General features: G+C 42.9%; 1 protein-coding gene across 1 annotated transcript; it reads left to right on the top strand.

Moving 5' to 3' along the window:
* The first annotated feature begins 963 nt into the window (after positions 1-963).
* LOC138663800 (oocyte zinc finger protein XlCOF6-like) lies at positions 964-6,080 on the top strand. Its single transcript, XM_069750144.1, has 2 exons — positions 964-1,020; positions 3,790-6,080. Exon 2 carries the CDS (start codon positions 4,849-4,851, stop codon positions 5,614-5,616), a length of 768 nt encoding a protein of 255 aa, XP_069606245.1. The 5' UTR covers positions 964-1,020; positions 3,790-4,848; the 3' UTR covers positions 5,617-6,080.
* The last annotated feature ends 16,212 nt before the right edge of the window (positions 6,081-22,292 follow it).

The following is a 22,292-nucleotide window of genomic DNA, read 5'->3' as shown; positions in this document are numbered from 1 at the left end:
AATTATTTTTGAAGCTCAGAAACTTAGTTCTATCACCAAAAAACAAATCAGGAATAGGAATTCTTGGTTCTAGCATAGATTTCTGATCAATTGTATCTTGAATCTTTTGTACATTTATAACGAGATTATCCATTGAAGAGCACAGAGCCTGAATATCCATGTCCACAGCTGTGTCCTGAAGCACCCTAATGTCTAGGGGAAAAAAAAGACTGAACACAGAGCTGAGAAAAAAAAATGATGTCAGAACTTCTTTTTTCCCTCTATTGAGAATCATTAGTTTGGGCTCCTTGTACTGTTATGAAGGCAATCCAGTAACACAGTGTGCCAGTAATCAGAGCACATACAGTGATCTGACAAAAAACCCAAAACAATAGAACGAGCTCTGAGACGTGGAATCTCTGTAGACCGCAATACCTGAACCTATCCTACACACAACTAAAGGCAGCTGTGGATTGCGCCTGACACTACCTATGCAACTCGGCACAGCCTGAGGAACTGACTAGCCTGAAGATAGAAATACAAGCCTGACTTGCCTCAGAGAAATACCCCAAAGGAAAAGGCAGCCCCCCACATATAATGACTGTTAGCAAGATGAAAAGACAAAACGTAGGGATGAAATAGATTCAGCAAAGTGAGGCCCGATATTCTAGATAGAGCGAGGATAGCAAAGAGAACTTTGCAGTCTACAAAAAACCCTAAAGCAAAAAACCACGCAAAGGGGGCAAAAAGACCCACCGTGCCGAACTAACGGCACGGCGGTACACCCAGGGGCGTAACAACTGCGGTCGCAGGGGTCGCGACTGCGACGGGGCCCACAGTGTTTTCAGGGCCCGCCCAGTCCAGCAAACACGTAGCAGGGGAAGGAGACAAGTCACGCACGCATCCTGCTGGCCACGCCCACAGCTTCCCCAGACTTTCAGCAGTGTGCGGCGAGTGGGCGTGTCCGTGAAGGACATGTGACCTAGCAGAAGGGCTGTGCGTGTCACTGACTGAAGCTGGAGAGATGGCAGGCATTAGCTGGTGAGTGATGTGCTGCTTACACCTGACACACACACACACACACACACCTACCTGTTCTATGCGCACAGGACCTGTGATGAGGTCACAGGAGGGGAGGAGTCAGGGGTCACATGATCAGTGGCCTCAGTGTATGCACTATGCAGGACTCTGCTGTGCTTGATTGTCATGGTGCTGAATGAGGGGATGTTTATGTAACAGAGCCGTGTGTGTACAAGGTGTACAGAGCGGAGCCGTGTATGTATGTAGTGGAGCAATGTGTACGAGGTGTACGGAGCGGAGTCAGGTGTGTACGAGATCTACAAAGCTGAGCCGTGGGTGAAAGAGGTGAGCGGATTCGTGTATGTATGGGGTGTATGGAGTGGTGCTGCGTGTGTAAGAGGTGTATGGAGCGGAGCCGCGTGTGTAAGAGGTGTATGGAGCGGAGCCGCGTGTGTACAAGGTGTAAGGAGTGGAGCCGCGTGTGTACAAGGTGTACGGTGCAGAGCCGCGTGTGTACAAGGTGTAAAGAGCGCAGCCGCATGTGTACAAGGTGTAGGGAACGGAGCCGCGTGTGTACAAGGTGTACGGAGCGGAGCCGTGTGTGTACAAGGTGTACGGAGCGGAGCCGTGTGTGTACAAGGTGTACGGAGCAGAGCCATGTGTGTACGGGTTCTCGGAGCGAAGCCGTGTGTGTACGGGCTGTACACGGCTGTGGGCAGAGCCCAGCATGTGCACTGTGGGGGAGTATTGCGTGTACTTGCCAGTGTCAGAATGTGCAGTGCGTATGCTCCGGAGCCAACCAGTACACCCAATACACCCCCACACTGCACAGGTCTGGAAATGACGCACTGCAGCGTCATACCAGGAAGAAACAGCACACAGAGTTCAAACGCCGGGAGTGCGCTTGGAATTAGAGCGAGGGAGGACATATTACTGTAGGGACATGTTAGTTATATAATCATTTTTCTCAGCGAGTACAGGGCAGTATTAGGTCAGACTACACAACATTGCAACACGACTATAGTGTGCGAAATGAATAGGGAAAATGTGAATTTCGGTGGGAAATATTTTGGCGCGGGGGGGCCCCATTTGAAAGTTCGCATCGGGGCCCCTCACTTTGTAGTTACGCCACTGGGTACACCCTTTGCGTCTCAGAGCTTCCAGCAAAAACGAATAGACAAGCTGGACAGAAAAAACAGCAACAAAAGCAAAGAAGCACTTATCTAAGCAGAGCAGCAGGCCACAGGAAAGATCCAGAAGCTCAAATCCAACACTGGAACATTGACAAGGAGCAAGGAAGACAGAATCAGGTGGAGTTAAATAACAAGGCAGCCAACGAGCTCACCAGAACAGCTGAGGGAGGAAGCCCAGAAGCTGCAGTACCACTTGTGACCACAGGAGTGAATTCAGCCACAGAATTCACAACAGATTATACTGTTACGAAACCTAGAGTGGACCCACTGGATCGCGGTGCCGACCTATCCTGGGCGAGCTAGCCTGGTGGAACCGACCCCTATACAGGGACCGTTGGGGGCAGACCCACGAGGAATGTAAACCGCAATAGCTAGTGCCAGGGGGATGACTCGAAAACCAATAAGAAGAATCTGTGTACTCACCAAGAAAGGAACGGAGCTGAGCAGCCACTTAAAGACACGTGATCCTGGACTAGGCAGAGTTCCCAGAGGATGCAAGATCCTGGACAGAGCAGGGTACGCACTGACAGGTATACAGGGGCAGAGTAGAGCAGTGCACGCACTGGAAGCATGCAGGGACAGAGTAGGGCAGAGCACGTACTGGAAGCATATAGGGACACAGCAGAGCACGCACTGGAAGCGTACAGTGACCTGGAAGGGTACCTACACAGATGAGTGCAGTAAGTAATAATCAGGCGAGGAGGAACGGCCAAAGCTGTTTGATATAGCCGGTGCCTGGCGAGATCACTTCCGGATCAGGTCTCCGGTGGCCGCCTACAACTTCCGACCAGCACGCGGCCAACACCTGCATGTGCAGACAATGAGGGACCCTGGCCGGGAGCACAGTGACAGCGCGGCGTGCCCTGAACCCAGCAGACCACCGGGAGACCGGAGCGTGAGGAGCGCTGACGGCAGTAACAGGTCCCAATGCTGGCACTGCCCCCCCAGCTGAGGGGCCCACTAGTAGCCACATAGCCTGCCGTCATTGACGGTACTCCACTGCGCATTCTCTTAATTACTCTAGATGTTTCACGACCTGTTTTTCATTGTTTACTGATTAAGACTGTTGAGTTTAATCATTTCACTAGATGTATTTTTGTCTATAGTCGCAGTTTTTACTGCCCTAAATACTCTGATTTAACCACATGCAGCAAACAGTTTTGTGGTCCTATCAAGGGCCCATTTTTTCAAATCTGACATGTTACTTTATGTGGTGATCAATCTGGATGCTTATTCTGATTCCAGTTGTTCTGAAATATTTTTTTTGTGTGACAAATTGTACTTTATGATTCTAGTAATTTAGGTTAATGTATTATGCATTTATTTTTTAAAATACCGGTACCTGAAAATTGCAAATAATTAGATTTCTAAATTTCAAACTTTAAATTTATACGCTCTTTATTCAGATAACGATACCAGACAAAAGTTAATAAATAGCATTTACTGTATTTCTATTGTAGGTTTGCAGCTTTTATTTTTTCAACTTTATTTTTTATTTTTGAAAATATAAGGATGACTAGTTTAGCAAAAGTTTTTGTATGTTCAATTTACAAATGCTAGTTTTTGAGTAACAAACCTTTTTTTAAATTACTTCGAGGGGCCAAGCTTTTACAGAGAACCAGGAGGGCAGAGAAAATACAAAATCAGAAGTAAACAGGCCAGGATCACAACAGAATCAAATACACAAGACGGGAGCTGAGCACAGAGGACTGAACCTGAGGAGAACAAGACTGTATCTGGCAGCTTTCAGCAATATACTTTGAGCTTTAGTAGGGTGTGGTGCTTTCCAGTAACCTGAAGCAGGGAGCTGATTTATCCTGCTGGATTGCGCACATATCCACCCTGCCAGAATGGGTGATACTACAGGTCCCAGACATGCTATTGTTGGTGGCTGGACAGAGCCTGTGCTGCCCACAGCTTTTGGTTATAATAATAATCTTTATTTATATAGCGCCAACATATTCCGCAGCGCTTTACAGTTATAATGTCTCGTCAACATCACCATCAGTGAATTAATTTATAGGAGTAGTGACTATTTTGACACCTGTGTGGGGTCCTGTTGTTTTTTTTTTCAGGATGAGTAAAAGTTTTTATTGGTATTATTTTCGCCTACATAACATTGTTCGTGGCTTTTTATTCCAATATTTGGGAGGCAGAACAGTTGAACACCACTCTCTCCTGGTTCATGCTATGAGGTCGTCCATTAGACTGTGAAATGTTATAGTCTAAGTGAATAATTCAATTTTACTACATAAATTCCCATTTTTATGGACATTTTGAGTAGAAATGTTAAAAAATATAAGTTTCAAGGATATTTTATTCAAAATAATAATTGGTTTTAACCAGGAGATCAGCTGGACAACTGGCATCTTCAATTTTTAAATCAGATGACCTTAAGATTACACAGGATACAATTGAAGTGAATGCCATTACTCCAGATATACCATCGTCCATTCACAGAAAAAATCTATCAGCGGAGAAGAGATTTTCTTGTTCGAAATGTGGGTCGTATTTTAAACAGAAATCAAAACTTGTTAGGCATACAAGAATTCATACTGGGGAGAAGCAATTTTCATGTTTAGAATGTGGGAAATGTTTTACAGATAAATCAAATCTTAACACACATCAAAAAACTCACACAGGGGAGAAGGCTTTTATGTGTTTAGAATGTGGGAAATGTTTTGCACATAAATGTAATCTTGTTAATCACAAGAGAACTCACACAGGGGAGAAGCCATATTCATGTTCAGAATGTGAAAAATGTTACGGACAGATATCACACCTTTTTGTACATCAGAGGACTCACACAGGGGAGAAGCCTTTTTCATGTTCAGAATGTGGAAAATGTTATGGACAGAAAACACACCTTGTTAAACATCAGAAAACTCACACAGGGAAGCCATGTTCATGTTCAGAATGTGGAAAATGTTGTGGACAGAAAACATGCCTTGTTAAACATCAGAAAAATCACACAGGGAAGCCATATTCATGTTCAGAATGTGGAAAGTGTTTCGTACGTAAAGTAGCTCTTCATAATCACCATAGAATTCACACAGGTGAGAAGCCTTTTTCATGTTCAGAATGTGGAAAATGTTATGGACAGAAAACTAGCCTTGTTTACCATCAGAAAAGTCACACAGGGGAGCCATATTCATGTTCAGAATGTGGAAAGTGTTTCGTACGTAAAGAAGCTCTTCATAATCACCATAGAATTCACACAGGTGAGAAGCCTTTTTCTTGTTCAGAATGTGGAAAATGTTTTGCATGGAAAGTACAACTTGTTAGACACCAGAGAACTCACACAGGGGGGAAGCCATATTTTTGTTCAGAATGTGGGAAATGTTGGTCAGATAAATCAAGTCTTGATAATCACCAGAGAACTCACACAGGTGAGAAGCCTTTTTCTTGTTCAGAAGAGCTGTGAGAGACTGGGTAATGTTGCTCCTCAGCAGGTAAAGACAATTCATGCACCTTTTTTATGCGGTTTCATATCCACATTAGATACATGCACTAAGGCAATTTTTAGGGTGTCTCTTTTTGTGTGGACATTGTTTACATTCCCACTGGGAGATATAATTATTTGCAATTTATAATCCTATTTGCATGTACTGAGACACCTTTGTTGCCTTTATCTTATGGTTAGTTTTCAATTGTGGCACACCTTATTTTTTTACACTATGGTACTTTTTTAAGGAACTGCATTATCTGATAAAGACTGGTTTAATATGTATATTCAGGTGTTGTTGCAAAGTGATTATTTTGGTTAAAAAAATTTCTGAGACCGTTTTATGTTGGGCTTTTATTCATTAACTTATGGTGGGCTGCAACAACTATATCTGTCTTTTTTCACTTGAGGCATCTTTTATTGTTATTATTGTATTGTAACTGTGCAGATGTAGCAGAGCTAAGTGTGTGTGCACTGTCTCTCAGTGTTTTGTGTGTGTATATATACTGTGTGTGTGTATATATATATATATATATATATATATACCGTTTTTTCCGGCGTATAAGATGACTTTTTAACCCCTAAAAATTGTCCCAAAAGTCGGGGGTCATCTTATACGGCGTGTGCAGGGAGCGATCCTGGATGTTCCCAGGGTCTGGAGGAGAGGAGACTCTCCTTCAGACCCTGGGATCCATATTCATGTAAAAAATAAAGAATAAAAAAAAAATATGGATATACTCACCCCTCCACCGAACCCTGGCTGTCAGCGCTGCAAGCGTCTGCCTCTGTTCCTAAGAATGCAGAGAGTGAAATACCTTCGATGACTATTACTTAAGTATTGATAGTGTTTTATTTTCAACTAATTCAAGAGGGTTTTGGATAAACAACATTTTTGGTTTTTCCTTCCGGTGCAAAGATGAATAGATTTTTGGCAGTTCCAACTCTTGAACAGGCCACATAAAGTTTACCATGAGAAAAGCATGGAGATTGAAAATCGATCCCTGCTACTTTCGAGGACTGTCCCTGAGCCTTGTTAATGGACATTGCAAATGCCAGTCGAAGTGGAAACTGGAGGCATTTAAAATCAAAAGGCAAATCAGATGGAATGAGAGGAATTCTTGGAATGAAAATGTCCTCTCGTTTGACACATCCTGTTGCTGAGCTATGTATTTAATCCTATCCTGTTTGATACTGTCTGCTGAGCTGTGTATCTAATTCAGTCCTGTGTGATACTGTCTACCGAGCTGTATACCTAATCCTATCCTGTATATTACTGTCTGCTGAGCTGTGTATCTAATTCTATCCTTTGTGTTACTGTCTGCTGAGCCGTGTATCTAATCCTATCCTGTGTTACTGTCTGCTGAGCCGTGTATCTAATCCTATCCTGTGTGATACAGTCTGCTGAACTGTGTATATAATCCTATCCTGTATGTTACTGTCTGCTGAGCTGTGTATCTAATCCTATCCTGTGTGATACAGTCTGCTGGACTGTGTATCTAATCCTATCCTGTGTGATACTGTCTGCTGAGCCGTGTATCTAATCCTATCCTTTGTGTTACTGTCTGCTGAGCCGTGTATCTAAACCTATCCTTTGTGTTAGTGTCTGCTGAGCCGTGTATCTAATCTTATCCTGTGTGATAGTCTGATGAGCTGTGTATCTAATCCTATCCTGTGTGTTACTGTCTGCTGAGCCGTGTATGTAATCCTATCCTGTGTGACACTGACTGCTGACTGTCGAAGCCACCTTGCGGTGGCGATACGCGTCGGCCATCTCCACGGGCTCCCCGCTCCCAGGCTCTTTTCATGTACCATGCGCTGCTTTGGGTATACCATCAAAAAATGGAGTTCCATACACAAAGTAAAAGATATAGATAAAGTTTATTGTAAACATACAACTATAATTCTAAATAAATAAAGAAACAAAAAAGAGGCCCTAGTACAAATCAAGTGAGACCTGGGCACAAACATCACTGAACAAAACCAGTAAGTGTGATGTGGTGCCCAGGGACCGGATCCACCCTGAGCACCACATCACACTTACTATGGGTAAGCTCCCGCTCTATTAGAAGTGCTTTATATGTACTTTATCTCCCTCAGTCACGGCACTGGTCCATATAATAATCTGAGGGCTTTTCCAGCACTGGTGACAGTTGGTTTCAGGAGCTAATTAGGTAAACATGTGGACCATGCTATGATGTATGCAGGATGTATTGGTTATCTATATGACTACTAATGATATATCACTTATACCATGGTTTTGTTAAGTGATGTTAATAAATAATAAACTTTATCTATATCTTTTACTTTGTGTATGGAACTCCATTTTTTGATGGTATATATGTGTGTTGGAAGTATACACTTACTCTGTCAGTATTTCATGGGTAGATACTATCAATCACAAGGATATTACGTAGCATATTACGTAGCATATAAAACCCATGCTTTATCTGTGAGTTTGAGTTTATTGCTGCTTTGGGTATGTATTAGCTACTCTGCCATGCTGCACAGCATGATTTCATGGTTGTGCGAGCACTATTAGTGACATTAGAATTTTTCAGCCAGTGTATTTAGCATTTTCTTATTTATTAGGCAGAACTTATGCATAGCAACTATGGTACTGTTGGACTTATTACTATGTTGTAGGTATATATCCATTTGTTTCATATAAGTGTACTATCGGTCGGAACTCACATTATTGTTGCTATACACGTCGTTTTGACCACTATTAGTAATAGTCTTACTTCATTTTGTGACATTGCAAAAGTCATTTGGATTTTTTATCGGCCTTGAGAGGGGCAGCCTCAGGCTTTATTATAAGCTGTTTGGGTGTTTTCATGTTCAAGTTGTTGTTGACTTATTAATTGTTTTTAATAAGTTTGTTGGTGTGTATTCAATAAAATTACTATTCCTATATGTATGTCTGGTGATCCCCAATTTGTGGTCTGCAGCTTTTTCTCTGTATGTTGTTATAAAAAATTTTGTATTGACCCTGGGTGTATCCCTTTAAATTCATTGTGGTGCCCTCCTATACAAATTTGGTGACTGCTGAACCATGTATCTAATCCTATCCTGTGTTATTGTCTGCTGAGCCGTGTGTCTAATCCTATCCTGTGTGACACTGACTGCTGAACTGTGTATCTATTCCTCTCCTGTGTGTTATTGTCTGTTGAGCTGTGTATCTAATCCTATCCTGAGTGTTACTGTCTGCTGAGCCGTGTATCTAATCCTATCCTGTGTGATACTGGGCTCCCCCTGCAGTCTGTCAGAGGGTGGTCTGTGTTGGCACAATAATAAATTGTTATTTCCAGCTTTACCAAAGGGTGATAACACTATAGCAATAAGAATAATAGGCCTCAGTTACCACAGCTGTCTACAAGGAAATTAAATGGTGAAATGAAAGATGCTTAGTGATTGGTTGCCTATACACTGTGTATATATATATATATATATATATATATATATATATATATATATATACCCTGCTCCAAAAAATAAAGGGAACACTTAAACATCACAATGTAACTATAAGTCAATCATACTTATGTGAAATCAACCCATCGAGTAATGAAGCAACACTGATTGTGAATCAATTTCCCCTGCTGTTGTGCAAATGTAACTGACAGACACAGCTACCCTTCTTGCCACAGCTCGCATTGATGTGCCATCCTGGATGAGCTGCACTACCTGAGCAACTTCTGTGTGTTGTAGACACGACCTCATAATACTGTACAGTAGCTTTAGGGCGATGACAAAAGTGACCTTATGGTCATAAAGGATGAGAAAAGAGAAATGGTCTGTGGTCACCCCCGCAGAACCACTCCTTTTTATATGGGTAGTCTTGCTAATTGCTTATCATTTCTACCTGTTGTATGTTCAATTTTCACAGCACCAGGAGAAAATGATTCACAAACGGTATTGCTTCATAACTAGAGAGGTTGATTTCACAAAAGTGTGATTGAATTGGAGTTTCATTGTGTTGTTTGTGTTCCCTTATTTTTTGAGCAGTGTATATATACACTATATGGACAAATATGGAATCCCTTACAGCCACCCTTAAAGAAAATACCCTAAATATCCTCCTTCCTCTTCTTCCTGACTCTCAGTCTCAGCGATCTGACATTCACTAGTAACTTTCAACGCACAATATCCATGTCTGAACAATGTTTGGAACTTCTCTACACTACAATAATATATACATGTGCATCAGGGCCGTATTTAGAGTTTCTGCTGCCCTAGGCACTTTTAGTGCTGCCTCCCCCATTGGTGAGTATGACACTATCAGCATAGACTTTTGGCAAGAATCGCTGATGTGAAAGTAGCTTTTTGCAGCAGATCGGGCAGTTTTTCTGCATCTGCCGTGTAACGGATCACTTACGGCAACACTGCGTTCGGCCTCATTCATTCATCTGGCAAATGTGGTACCATACCTCCCAACTTTTGAAGAAGGGAAAGAGGTATAAAGTTTGCGCGCACTAAGTGTGCCGTGGCAAATTTTAGGCCACGCCTCTGACCACACCCATTTCACAACTAGTCACACCCATATCCACGTCCCAACCACACCCATTTAGCACTGATGATCACACTGTTTCATATACAATAATTATAAACAAAAATAAATATGGCCACACAGTGCTCCATACTGTATAATGGCCACACATGATGCTCCATACTGTATAATGGCCACACATGATGCTCTATACTGTATAATGGCCATATATGAAGCTCCATACTGTATAATGACCACATGTGATGCTCCATACTGTAAAATGGCCATTGGCCACACATAATGCTCCAACTGTATAATGGCTACACAAGATGCTCCATACTGTATAATGACCCCACATGAAGTTCAATACTGTATAATGGCCCCACATGATGCTCAATACTGTATAATGGCCACACATGATGCTCAATACTGTATAATAGCCACACATGATGCTCTATACTGTATAATGACCCCACATGATGCTCAATACTGTATAATGCCCCCCTCCCATCTTGTATGCGTGGATCATCTCCCTCCCATCCCATATGCATGGCTCATATTCCCCCCCTCCTCCTGTATGCATGGCTCATATTCCCCCCCTCCTGTATGCATGGCTCATATTCCCCCCCCCCTCCTGTATGATGGCTCATATCCCCCCCTCCTGTATGCATGGCTCATAATCCCCCCTGTATGCATGGCTCATATCCCCCCTCCTGTATGCATTGCTCATAATTCCCCCCCTGTATGCATGGCTCATATCCCCCCATCTGCATGCATGGCTCATAATTCCCCCCCCCCCCCCCCCGTATGCATGGCTCATATTCCCCCTCCTGTATGCATGGCTCATAATTCCCCCCCTGTATGCATGGCTCATATGCCCCCCCTCCTGTATGCATGGCTCATAATTCCCCCCCACCTCTTGTATGCATGGCTCATAATCCTCCCGTATGCATGGCTCATCTCTCCACCCCCCGCTCCTTCTCCCATGGCTCTGCTCCCCGTCCTCTTTCTTCCCCCCCTCCCCCCGTCCCTCATACTCACCTGTCCCACACCGCGCGGCGGCGCCGACATCCCTCTGGCTCTGTCCCGACTCCCGGCGCAGCACCTTCTTCCTGAGTGAGCGGTCATGTGGTACCGCTCATTAAAGTCATGAATATGCGCATATGTCGGTCGGGAGCTGACCCAGGACTTTAAAAAAAAACAAAAACCTTGCTCAGGTGCCCACCCCCGCATCATCCCCGCCCTAGGCACATGCCCTCAAGTGCTTAGTGGCAAATACGGCCCTGATGTGCATGTCACACATTACTAGTCAGCTCTACGATCCGTTCCTTCTTTGTAGGAACATCTGATGTGATCCATTTATTAAATCCCTTTCCATCATTGGGAACTGATTCCCTTCAAGACAAGACATGGAACTTGATGAGTCGCCCATTTCAGCCAAACCTTATGATTCAATAGTTTTCAAGCTCCAAAAGAAATAAAATAGACAAGGAAATTCAGGTTGCCAATCCTCACTGTTTTGCAGACTTTTGGAGATAAAGCCTCTTCAGCCTCTTTACCTCCACACAAGGTCTCTAAACACATTTTCTTTTATTTTAAATGTACAGAAAAGTTAGGTCTACAGCAACATCACATATTTTATACAGAAGTATAGCGCTATCTCCATAGTTCTTTACACAATGACATATAGATCAGACAAGGTCCTAATATTCAGGCAGTTTATATTATTCTCCCACGCTCTTCATATGACCAAGATCAGAGTCTCATTATACCAAGTAGAGAATCTCCAGCGACAAAGACCCCGTCTCATACTAACACGCTGTAGGCCCAGAGTGTCCAGACACATTATCTCAATTTTGGCTCCAAAATTTCTTGTAGAATAAATCACTTTCTCATATAGTCCTGTAGTAATGACTGTTAATCACGTTTTGTTGGAGGGTTCATCTGAATCCATCTAAATGTTATCAATTTCAGCGCAATAAACGATAAATGTCCTTCCGCAGTTTTACCGTGTGTTTCCAGTGTCTTGTACATTCCCTGATAAAATACCTTGGTGTCTCCGACCAAACCTGCCGAGAATGATTATACAATTCTAATAACTTTACTCCAAAAAAAGTATTTATAATCCCGCAGCATGTGTATAAGATCAGCAGGTTCCGCTAAGCTCTTTGGACCTTTGTACTCTGTAAAATTTTTGACCTTGCGGAGAAACAGAAGGGTCACATAGCCCCAGAATCTGATCCCCAGAAGCTTTTCCCTTTAGCTGGGAAGCTAAATATTGAAGTCACTAAATATGGGATCTAATAGTACATGTAGCAATACTAAGTTTAGTGTTGCAGATAATGATGACCCCGGGAGACAGCACCATCTTCCCAAGACTGGAAATGTGCATCTGCGACATCCAGCAGATCTGCTGTATGAGGGGCTGTTCTAGTTGGCTCTTTCGGTGTATCTCAGATAAAATGGAGGCGGCCCTCTCTTTCTTACTGCCACTGATGGATTGTACAGTGTAGTGTCTGTGGGAAACAGCTGCTGAGTCGGTCAGAAAACACGAGTTCGCAGTAATGATCAGGAGACAGGAAACTGAAGAACATGGTCAGGGACAAGCAAAGTCTTTACAATCAACCACAACAGAGAAGTAGCTGTGCCCACAATGGAAATCAAAAACTAATGCAGAGCTCATAGAAGCTTATATAGCAGACCTAGAAGACATCTTAGAGGGAACCTGTCATGTAAGATAATGCTATTAACGTGCAGGTTAGTAGCATTCTGATACTATGCGACTTTCATCCTGAGAGCCCAACTTTCGGGAAGAAGTGAACTTTATTTCCTCTGGCATCTTTGCTCCTCCAGCCATATGGGATGTGCCGGTTTGGATTCAGTCACTGCTTTGAGTATAGAGAGTGGTGGCTTTAACTGCGCCATCGGTGCTGACTGACAGCTTGACATATCATTAAGGCCGGCTGTCAGCGAGTACTAGGGGCACCGTTAATAGCTATGACTCTTCATGCAGCAGTGACTGAAACTGCACCAGCACCTCACCTGTGACATGCCAAAGGGAAAAAAGTTTAATTTCTCCCAGTAGTGGGGCTCTCAGGTTCTTTGCTGCTTCATGTCAGAACGCTTTGAACCTGCAAAATAACCCCATAGCTGCAGGTTAATAGTGTTATTTTACAGAACAGGTTCCATTTACTATCCCCATTGATTATCTGCTCTCCCCATCTTCTACTCATCCTTGATCTCTAACCTCCTATTGACCTTTAACAGACATTTACTCACCTACTTGTGAAGACCATGTGAATGAAATACTCCCTTCTATGCCTTTCAAACTCTAAATATGTTTTGTTTTATGAACACTCGGAAAATCAATACAACACAGCCTTGTATGGTGTACTCAGGACTTCTGCTTTATTCTGCACATGGAGGTGTAAATTGACAAAATCGGTAGCCGTGGTCGAGCTCCCGCTCCATAAAGTCCCGACACTTTACAGGAAAATCATGTCTCAGTCCCAATATGCTGTCAAGTGAGGCATACCACACTCACTTGTAAGCCTCAAGCCTTCGCCGTCTCTAGCCCTCCATCTTTAGGAGCCGCCGTACATAGATCAAGGAACATCACGGTCCATTTTAACAACCAAAAGTTTACTGGACAGTTCAAGGTCATCAGATTGTAACACACAATATTGGGCACAACACTTGTTTTCTTAATAAGGCACTTTCCATAGTACCTGTACTGAGCCTTGAGCTATGGGTGTTGCAGGAATGTCCGCAATGAATTCCAGTAAGGCCTCCCAATACCATGAACAATAGATCCTTTCTGACACTGTTTTAATCAATTGTTTTCTTGCCGTGCACATAAGAGCCGTTCTATCCTGCATGTCCACATTGGACATTTCCCTTTCTGAATCCTGCTCATACAGGTATTATACATATGACCAGGTTTTTGAATACATCAGATAGGGATTATATACATTAGTTAGGGCTGCTCTAATACGGGTATACCTTGACGTTTGGTAGAGCAGCTTAATATACATTTTTTGCACAAAACGTATAAGCCAATTACCCTGTGTTTTTCCATACTTTTATTAGCACTTGCTGTTTACAGAGTATTTTTTGGTTTTACTGTGCTTTTTTTGTGTGTTTTCAGCCTCCTGGTGGTGTGAACAATGTCCCTACAGGCCTGTTCACTGTGTGCATGGCTCATGTGTTTCTGTTTTAATCAATTGTTTTCTAGTTTCTACAAGACCAGGGAGTTTTCCACCTCTCCTTGTGAGCCGTGCACATAAGAGCCGTTCTATCCTGTGTGTCCACATTGCACATTCCCTTCTGAATCCTGCTCATACAGGTACTATACATATGACCAGGTTTTTAAATATATCAGATAGGGATTACATACATTAGTCAGGACTGCTCTAATACGAGTATACCTTGACATTTGGTACAACGGCTTAATATACATTTTTTGCAAAAAACGTATTAATGAAATACCCTGTGTTTTTCCATCCTTTTATTAGCACTTGCTGTTTACTGATATTTTTTTGCAACATAGTATTTTTTTGTTTTACTGTGCTTTTTTTGTGTGTTTTCCTTTCTGACACTAGCAGCCCACTGCACTTGAACTTAACCTTGATTCCCTTTCTGAGTAAATATCAGGAAGCAGTCCTTTTTACTGGGACTTGTATACCACACTATGGGCGAGTCCCAAACGTTAACCCCTTTACCCCCAAGGGTGGTTTGCATGTTAATGACCGAGCCAATTTTTACAATTCTGACCACTGTCCCTTTATGAGGTAATAACTCTGGAACGCTTCAACAGATCTTGGCTATTCTGCGAATGTTTTTTCATGACATATTGTGCTTAACGTTAGTGGTAAAATTTCTTTGATATAGCTTGCATTTATTTGTGTAAAAAATGGAAATTTGGCGAAAATTAGGAACATTTTGCAATTTTCAAACTTTGAATTTTTATGCCCTTAAAATAGAGAAATATGACACACAAAATAGGTAATAAATAACATTTCCTACATGTCTACTTTATATCAGTACAATTTTGGAACCAAAAATGTTTTTGGTTAGGAAGTTATAAGGGTTAAAAGTTAAACAGCGATTTCTCATTTTTACAACACCATTTTTTTTAGGGACCACCTCACATTTGAAGTCACTTTGAAGGGTCTATATGAAAGAAAATACCCCAAAGTGACACCATTCTAAAAACTGCACCCCTCAAGGTGCTCAAAACCACATTCAAAATGTGTATTTACCCTTCAGGTGCTTCACAAGGACTGAAGCAATGTGGAAGGAAAAAATGAACATTTAACTTTTTCACAAAAATTTTATTTTGGACACAATTTTTTTGCTTCCTCTAGGGTATCCAGGAAAAATAAACCACAATATTTGTTTTACAAATTCTCCTGATACCCCATGTGTGGAGGAAAACCACTGCTTTGGCGCATGGCAGGGCTCGGAAGGGAAGGAGCACCATTTGAGGTTTTGAACGTAAAATTGTCTGGAATCGAGAGCGGATGCCATGTTATTATTATTATACATTTATATAGAGCCATTTATTCTATGGCGCTTTACATGTGAATAGGGGGCAAATATAGACAAGTACATTAAACATGAGCAAAAAACAAGGCATACAGGTACATGAGGGAGGACCCAGCCCGCGAGGGCTCACAGTCTGCAGGGGATGGGTGAGGATACACTAGGAGAGGATAGAGCTGGTTATGCGGCTGTTCAGTAGGTTGAGGATCACTGCAGGTTGTAGGCTTGTCGGAAGAGGTGAGTCTTCAGGTTATTTTGAAGGTATCTATGGTAGGCGAGAGTCTGATGCGTTGGGTAGAGAGTTCCAGAGTATGGGGGAAGCACGGAAGAGGTCTTGGATGCGGTTGTGGGAAGAAGAGATGAGAGGGGAGTAGAGAAGGAGATCTTGAGAGGATCGGAGGTTGCGTGAAGGTAGGTACCGGGAAACCATGTCTTAGATGTATGGAGGAGATAGGTTATGGATGGCTTTGTATGTCATTGTAAGAGTTTTGAACTGGAGTCTCTGGGCTATAGGAAGCCAGTGAAGGGCTTGGCATAGGGGAGAGGCTGGGGAGTAGCGGGGAGACAGGTAGATTATTTGGGCAGCAGAGTGTAGGATAGATTGGAGTGGTGCCAGAGTGCTAGAGGGGAGGCCAGAGAGTAGGAGGGTGCAGTAGTCGAGGCGGGAGATGATAAGGGCATGCACTAGTGTTTTTGTGGTGTCGTGGTCAAGGAATGCGCGGATCCTGGAAATATTTTTGAGTTAGAGATGGCAGGAGGAGGCAAGGGCTTGGATATGTGGCTTGAAAGAGAGGGTAGAGTCTAAGATCACCCCGAGGCACCGGGCATGTGGGACTGGGGAAAGTGAGCAGCCATTGACATTGATGGAGAGGTCTGGTGGAGGGGTTGAGTGAGATGGGGGAAAGATGATGAATTCTGTTTTGTCCATGTTCAGTTTTAGAAAGTGAGCGGAGAAGAAGGCTGAGATGGGAGACAGACAGTGTGGGATTTTGGTAAGTAAGGAGGTGAAGTCAGGTCCGGATAGGTAGATCTGCGTCTCATCAGCGTAGAGATGGTACTGCATACCGTGGGATTCTATGAGTTGTCCCAGGCCGAAGGTGTAGATGGAGAAGAGTAGGGGTCCTAGAACAGAGCCTTGAGGAACACCGACAGACAAGAGGCGAAGTGAAGAGGTGGCATGGGGAAAGGAGACACTGACTGTTCGGTCTGTCAGATATGACGAGATCCAAGATAGGGCCAAGTCTGTGATGCCAAGAGATGAGAGGATCAGAAGCAGAAGGAAGTGGTCCACAGTGTCAAAGGCAGAAGACAGGTCCAGGAGAAGGAGGACAGAGTAGTGTCGCTTGCTCTTGGCAGTTAGTTGCATTTGGAGAGCCCCTGATGTGCCTAAGCAATATAACCCTCCCCACAAGTGACCCCATTTTGGAAACTAGACCCCTCGAGGGACTTATCTAGATGTTTGGTGAGTACCTTGAACCCCCAAGTGCTTCACATAAGTTTATAACATAGTGCCATGAAATTACATTTTTACCACAAAAATCATCTTTTACCGCCAAATTTTTTATTTTATCAAGGGTAACAGGAAAAAAGGGACCCCAAAATGTGTTGTGCAATTTCTCCTGAGTGTGCCAATACCCCAATGTGTGGGTGAAAACAATTTTTGAGGCACAGTGCAAAGCTCAAAAGGGAAGGAGCACCATATTATAGTCCAGATTTTACTATCATGGTTTGAGGGTGCCATAACCCACTGGGAGAGCCCCTGAGGTGCCAGAACAGCAGGACTCCTCATAAGTGACACCATTTTACAAAATACACCTCTTGATGAATTAATCTAGGGGTGTGGTGATCATTTTGTCACTATCGTTGGGTCACAGAATTTATACCATTAGGAAGTGAAGAAAAAATGATTACATTTTTATCACAACAATTTTGCTTTAGCCCCAGATTTTATATTTTCACGCAAGAAGTGAGTAAAATTGGCACCAGAATGTGTCCTGTTGTGGATTCTGTTTTTGGGCTCCCTCTGGTGGTTACAGATGGTACTGGGTGACTTGTGTTTTCTGCGGTCTCTGGTGTCCACCTGTTCTATCAGGATATGGGAGTTTCCTATTTAACCTGGCTTTCTTGTCATTTCCTCGCCGGCTATCAATGTAATCAGTGTGTCTTGTTACCTCTGCTTCCCGCTTCTGTAATCTTCAGGACAAGCTAAGTTTTTGATTTTCCTGTTCCACGTTTTGCTTAATTTTTGTCTTAGTCCAGCTTGCAGATATGTGATTCCTTTTTGCTGGTTGCTCTAGTGGGCTGATATTACTCCTCATGTTCCATGAGTTGGCACATGAGTTCAAGTAATTTCAGGATGGTTTTTTGTAGGGTTTTTCGCTGACCGCGCAGTTCACTTTTGTATCCTCTGCTATCTAGCTTTAGCGGGCCTCATTTTGCTGAATCTGTTTTCATAACTACGTATGTGCTTTCCTCTCATTTCACCGTCATTACATGTGGGGGGCTGCTATTTCTGTGGGGTGTTTCTCTGGAGGCAAGAGAGGTCTGTGTTTCTTCTAATAGGGGAAGTTAGTCCTTCGGCTGGCGCGAGACGTCTAGGAATCATCGTAGGCACGTTCCCCGGCTACAGCTAGTTGTGTGTTAGGTTCAGGATCGCGGTCAGCTCAGTTTCCATCACCCTAGAGCTTGTTTTGTTTTTTGTGCTTGTCCTTTTGTGATCCCCTGCCATTGGGATCATGACAGTGTCCCACAATTTCTGCTGAATTTAGAAATATCCCATATGTGGCTGTACAGTACTACTTAGCCATACGGAGAGTCTCGTAGGGATGGAGTGCTATTTGCCTCCTGGAGCGCAGATTTTCCTAGAATAGTTTGCAGACTCCATATACAGAGCCCCTAAGTGCTAGAGAGCAGAATCCCCCTCACGTGATCCCATTTTGGAATTTATACCCCTGCCAAATATGAATTAAAAAGGTGGTTTATGCACACTGGGGCTCAGAAGGGAGGGGAGCATTTGGATTTGGGAGCGCAGAATTCGCTGAATTTCTTTTTGGCGGGTGAGGAGCCATTTTGCTTTTCCAGAGCCTTTGTACTACCAGTAACGTGGAAGCCCCTATATTTCCATTAACAGATGACAGACCTGAGTGAGGGCTTGCTTTTTTGTGGATTGAGTTGAAGCTTTTGTTGGTAACATTGTCCATAACACTTGGAATGACATTTTTCTGGCGCTCTATGCTGAGCACTTACTTTGGGGTTTACATCTAAATCTCCAAGTGACATGACAGATGAAACCCCCGAGGGATCCATTCACTATAGTGAGGCAACAGAGTTACTCTGAACTCCGTCTGACCTCTGTTCAGCGTTGTCCTTCCTTTCAGAGGTGCACAAAACTATGGTGAACCGCTTTTTATACACGCCTCAAAAGACGAACACCACCGGATCACAGGTCCTTTGGCATTCACAGTGCCTCCATATAGGGAATCTTCCATCGGCTGTTCTGTCTGAATCACGTATTTCAGAGATGTACATGGAAACCCTGGTGTAAGCGCTCAGTGTAGAGTGCAGGATAAATGTGCGCTGAGCCTTACTGTGATCTTAGGGAGGCAGAATGAACAAATCCACAGCAGGTGAAGAATTGTATTTATTTATTTTTTACGCCGTTCCTTGTGCAGTATAAGTGATTAGGTGACTTTATTCTCCGGGTTAGTGCGATTACAACGATACCAGATTTATATCCTTTTTTATGTTTTGCTGTTTGGCTGCTGTCACACACTAAAATATGCTTTTTTTTGCGAGGAGAAGTTTTTGCAGCACCATTTTTTGAGAGCTATAATTTTTCCATATTTCGGCCCACAGAGTCACGTGAGGGATTGCTTTTTACGGGACAAATTGACTTTTTTATTGGTACCATTTTCGGGCACATGACATTTTTTGATCGCTTTCTATTCCAATTTTTGTGGAGGCAGAATGAACAAAAACCTGAAATTTAAGATTTTTTTTTTTCTCCGTTCTGCGTCTGGTAAAATTCATAAGGCCTCTTTATTCTTCGGGTCAGTACGATTACAGCGATGCCACATTTATATATTTTTTTATGTTTTGCCACTTTTACACAAGAAAAACATTTATAGAAAAAATAATTATTTTTGCATTGCTTTATTCTGAGAGCTATAACTTTTTTTATTTTTCCGCTGATAGAGCTGTATGGTGGCTTATTTTTTTGTGGGACAAGATGGTTTTTTCAGTGATACTATTTTTATTTACATTCGTCTTTTTGATCACGTTTTATTCCACTTTTTCCAAGAGGTATGCTGATAAAGCAATTTTTGCTACCTTTTTTGTGTTTTTTTTTTTTTTTACGGAGTTCACTGAAGGGCTTAACTAGCATGACAATTTTATACATTGGATTGATGCGGACCCGGCAATACCAAACGAGTACTTTTTATGTTTTTTTTGTTTTTGTTTTTTTTAACATAAAAATGTCTATTTATTAGTGGATTTTTGAAAGATGTATTATTATTTTGTTTTTGTTTTTTTGCTTATATTAAATTATAGGCCAGTAAGTCTAACCTCTATTGTTGGTAAAATATTTGAAGGGTTTCTGAGGGATGTTATTCTGGATTATCTCAATGAGAATAACTGTTTAACTCCATATCAGCATGGGTTTATGAGAAATCGCTCCTGTCAAACCAATCTAATCAGTTTTTATGAAGAGGTAAGCTATAGACTGGACCACGGTGAGTCATTGGACGTGGTATATCTCGATTTTTCCAAAGCATTTGATACCGTGCCGCACAAGAGGTTGGTACACAAAATGAGAATGCTTGGTCTGGGGGAAAATGTGTGTAAATGGGTTAGTAACTGGCTTAGTGATAGAAAGCAGAGGGTGGTTATAAATGGTATAGTCTCTAACTGGGTCGCTGTGACCAGTGGGGTACCGCAGGGGTCAGTATTGGGACCTGTTCTCTTCAACATATTCATTAATGATCTGGTAGAAGGTTTACACAGTAAAATATCGATATTTGCAGATGATACAAAACTATGTAAAGCAGTTAATACAAGAGAAGATAGTATTCTGCTACAGATGGATCTGGATAAGTTGGAAACTTGGGCTGAAAGGTGGCAGATGAGGTTTAACAATGATAAATGTAAGGTTATACACATGGGAAGAGGGAATCAATATCACCATTACACACTGAACGGGAAACCACTGGGTAAATCTGACAGGGAGAAGGACTTGGGGATCCTAGTTAATGATAAACTTACCTGGAGCAGCCAGTGCCAGGCAGCAGCTGCCAAGGCAAACAGGATCATGGGGTGCATTAAAAGAGGTCTGGATACACATGATGAGAGCATTATACTGCCTCTGTACAAATCCCTAGTTAGACCGCACATGGAGTACTGTGTCCAGTTTTGGGCACCGGTGCTCAGGAAGGATATAATGGAACTAGAGAGAGTACAAAGGAGGGCAACAAAATTAATAAAGGGGATGGGAGAACTACAATACCCAGATAGATTAGCGAAATTAGGATTATTTAGTCTAGAAAAAAGACGACTGAGGGGCGATCTAATAAGCATGTATAAGTATATAAGGGGACAATACAAATATCTCGCTGAGGATCTGTTTATACCAAGGAAGGTGACGGGCACAAGGGGGCATTCTTTGCGTCTGGAGGAGAGAAGGTTTTTCCACCAACATAGAAGAGGATTCTTTACTGTTAGGGCAGTGAGAATCTGGAATTGCTTGCCTGAGGAGGTGGTGATGGCGAACTCAGTCGAGGGGTTCAAGAGAGGCCTGGATGTCTTCCTGGAGCAGAACAATATTGTATCATACAATTATTAGGTTCTGTAGAAGGACGTAGATCTGGGTATTTATTATGATGGAATATAGGCTGAACTGGATGGACAAATGTCTTTTTTCGGCCTTACTAACTATGTTACTATGTTACTATGTTACTATGCTTAGTCCCTTTATGGGACTTTCACTTTTTTCACTTTGATTGAACGTATAATTAATTGTAATGCACTAGTATTGCACTGCATTATACCTATACTGAAAGCTTCTGACACCATGCTGTGAGTATGTTCTCAGAAGCTTTCTGTAGCTTGGAGATCCGGGGTTCGTCATGATGACCTGGGTCACCATGAGAAGGATAGGGCCCCGCGATAACATTGCGGGGACGCCTATCTGAAGGCAGAGGGAGCTCCCATCCCTCGGCCTTCCTCCTGAATGCTGCGATCGTGTTCGATCACAGCATTTAGGGGGTTAACAGCCAGGGGTGACGCTGACACCGCTCCTGCTAGCTTAGATGCTCAGCCACTGGCAGAGCCGAGCTGGTGTACTAATCGGGCAGGAAGTGCTGATATTTCAGCATCTCTTGCATGATCATGCTGTGATCGGTCAATCAGATTGACTGACCGATCACAGCCATCTGGGTGCAGGGACCAACGGCATGGGTCCCTGCACCTCTTCTTGTGTATCTCAGCTGTCACAGACAGCTGTCGGCACTGAACTGTCGCTGCGTGTTTACACGTAGTGATAGTTTAAATGAATGACGGACACAGTCCGTCCTGATGCGGGAACTCACACCCGGCCATGACGGGCTATGTCCGTCATTGGACGTTAAGA

This window comes from Ranitomeya imitator, chromosome 2 (genome assembly GCF_032444005.1).
Source record: "Ranitomeya imitator isolate aRanImi1 chromosome 2, aRanImi1.pri, whole genome shotgun sequence".
Classification (NCBI taxonomy): domain Eukaryota; kingdom Metazoa; phylum Chordata; class Amphibia; order Anura; family Dendrobatidae; genus Ranitomeya; species Ranitomeya imitator.
This window is presented reverse-complemented; position numbering and strand designations above follow the sequence as displayed.

Bases quoted from the DNA above. Each gene is read 5' to 3' on its own strand.
- LOC138663800 (XM_069750144.1), top strand. From the start codon at position 4,849: ATGTGTTTAGAATGTGGGAAATGTTTTGCACATAAATGTAATCTTGTT.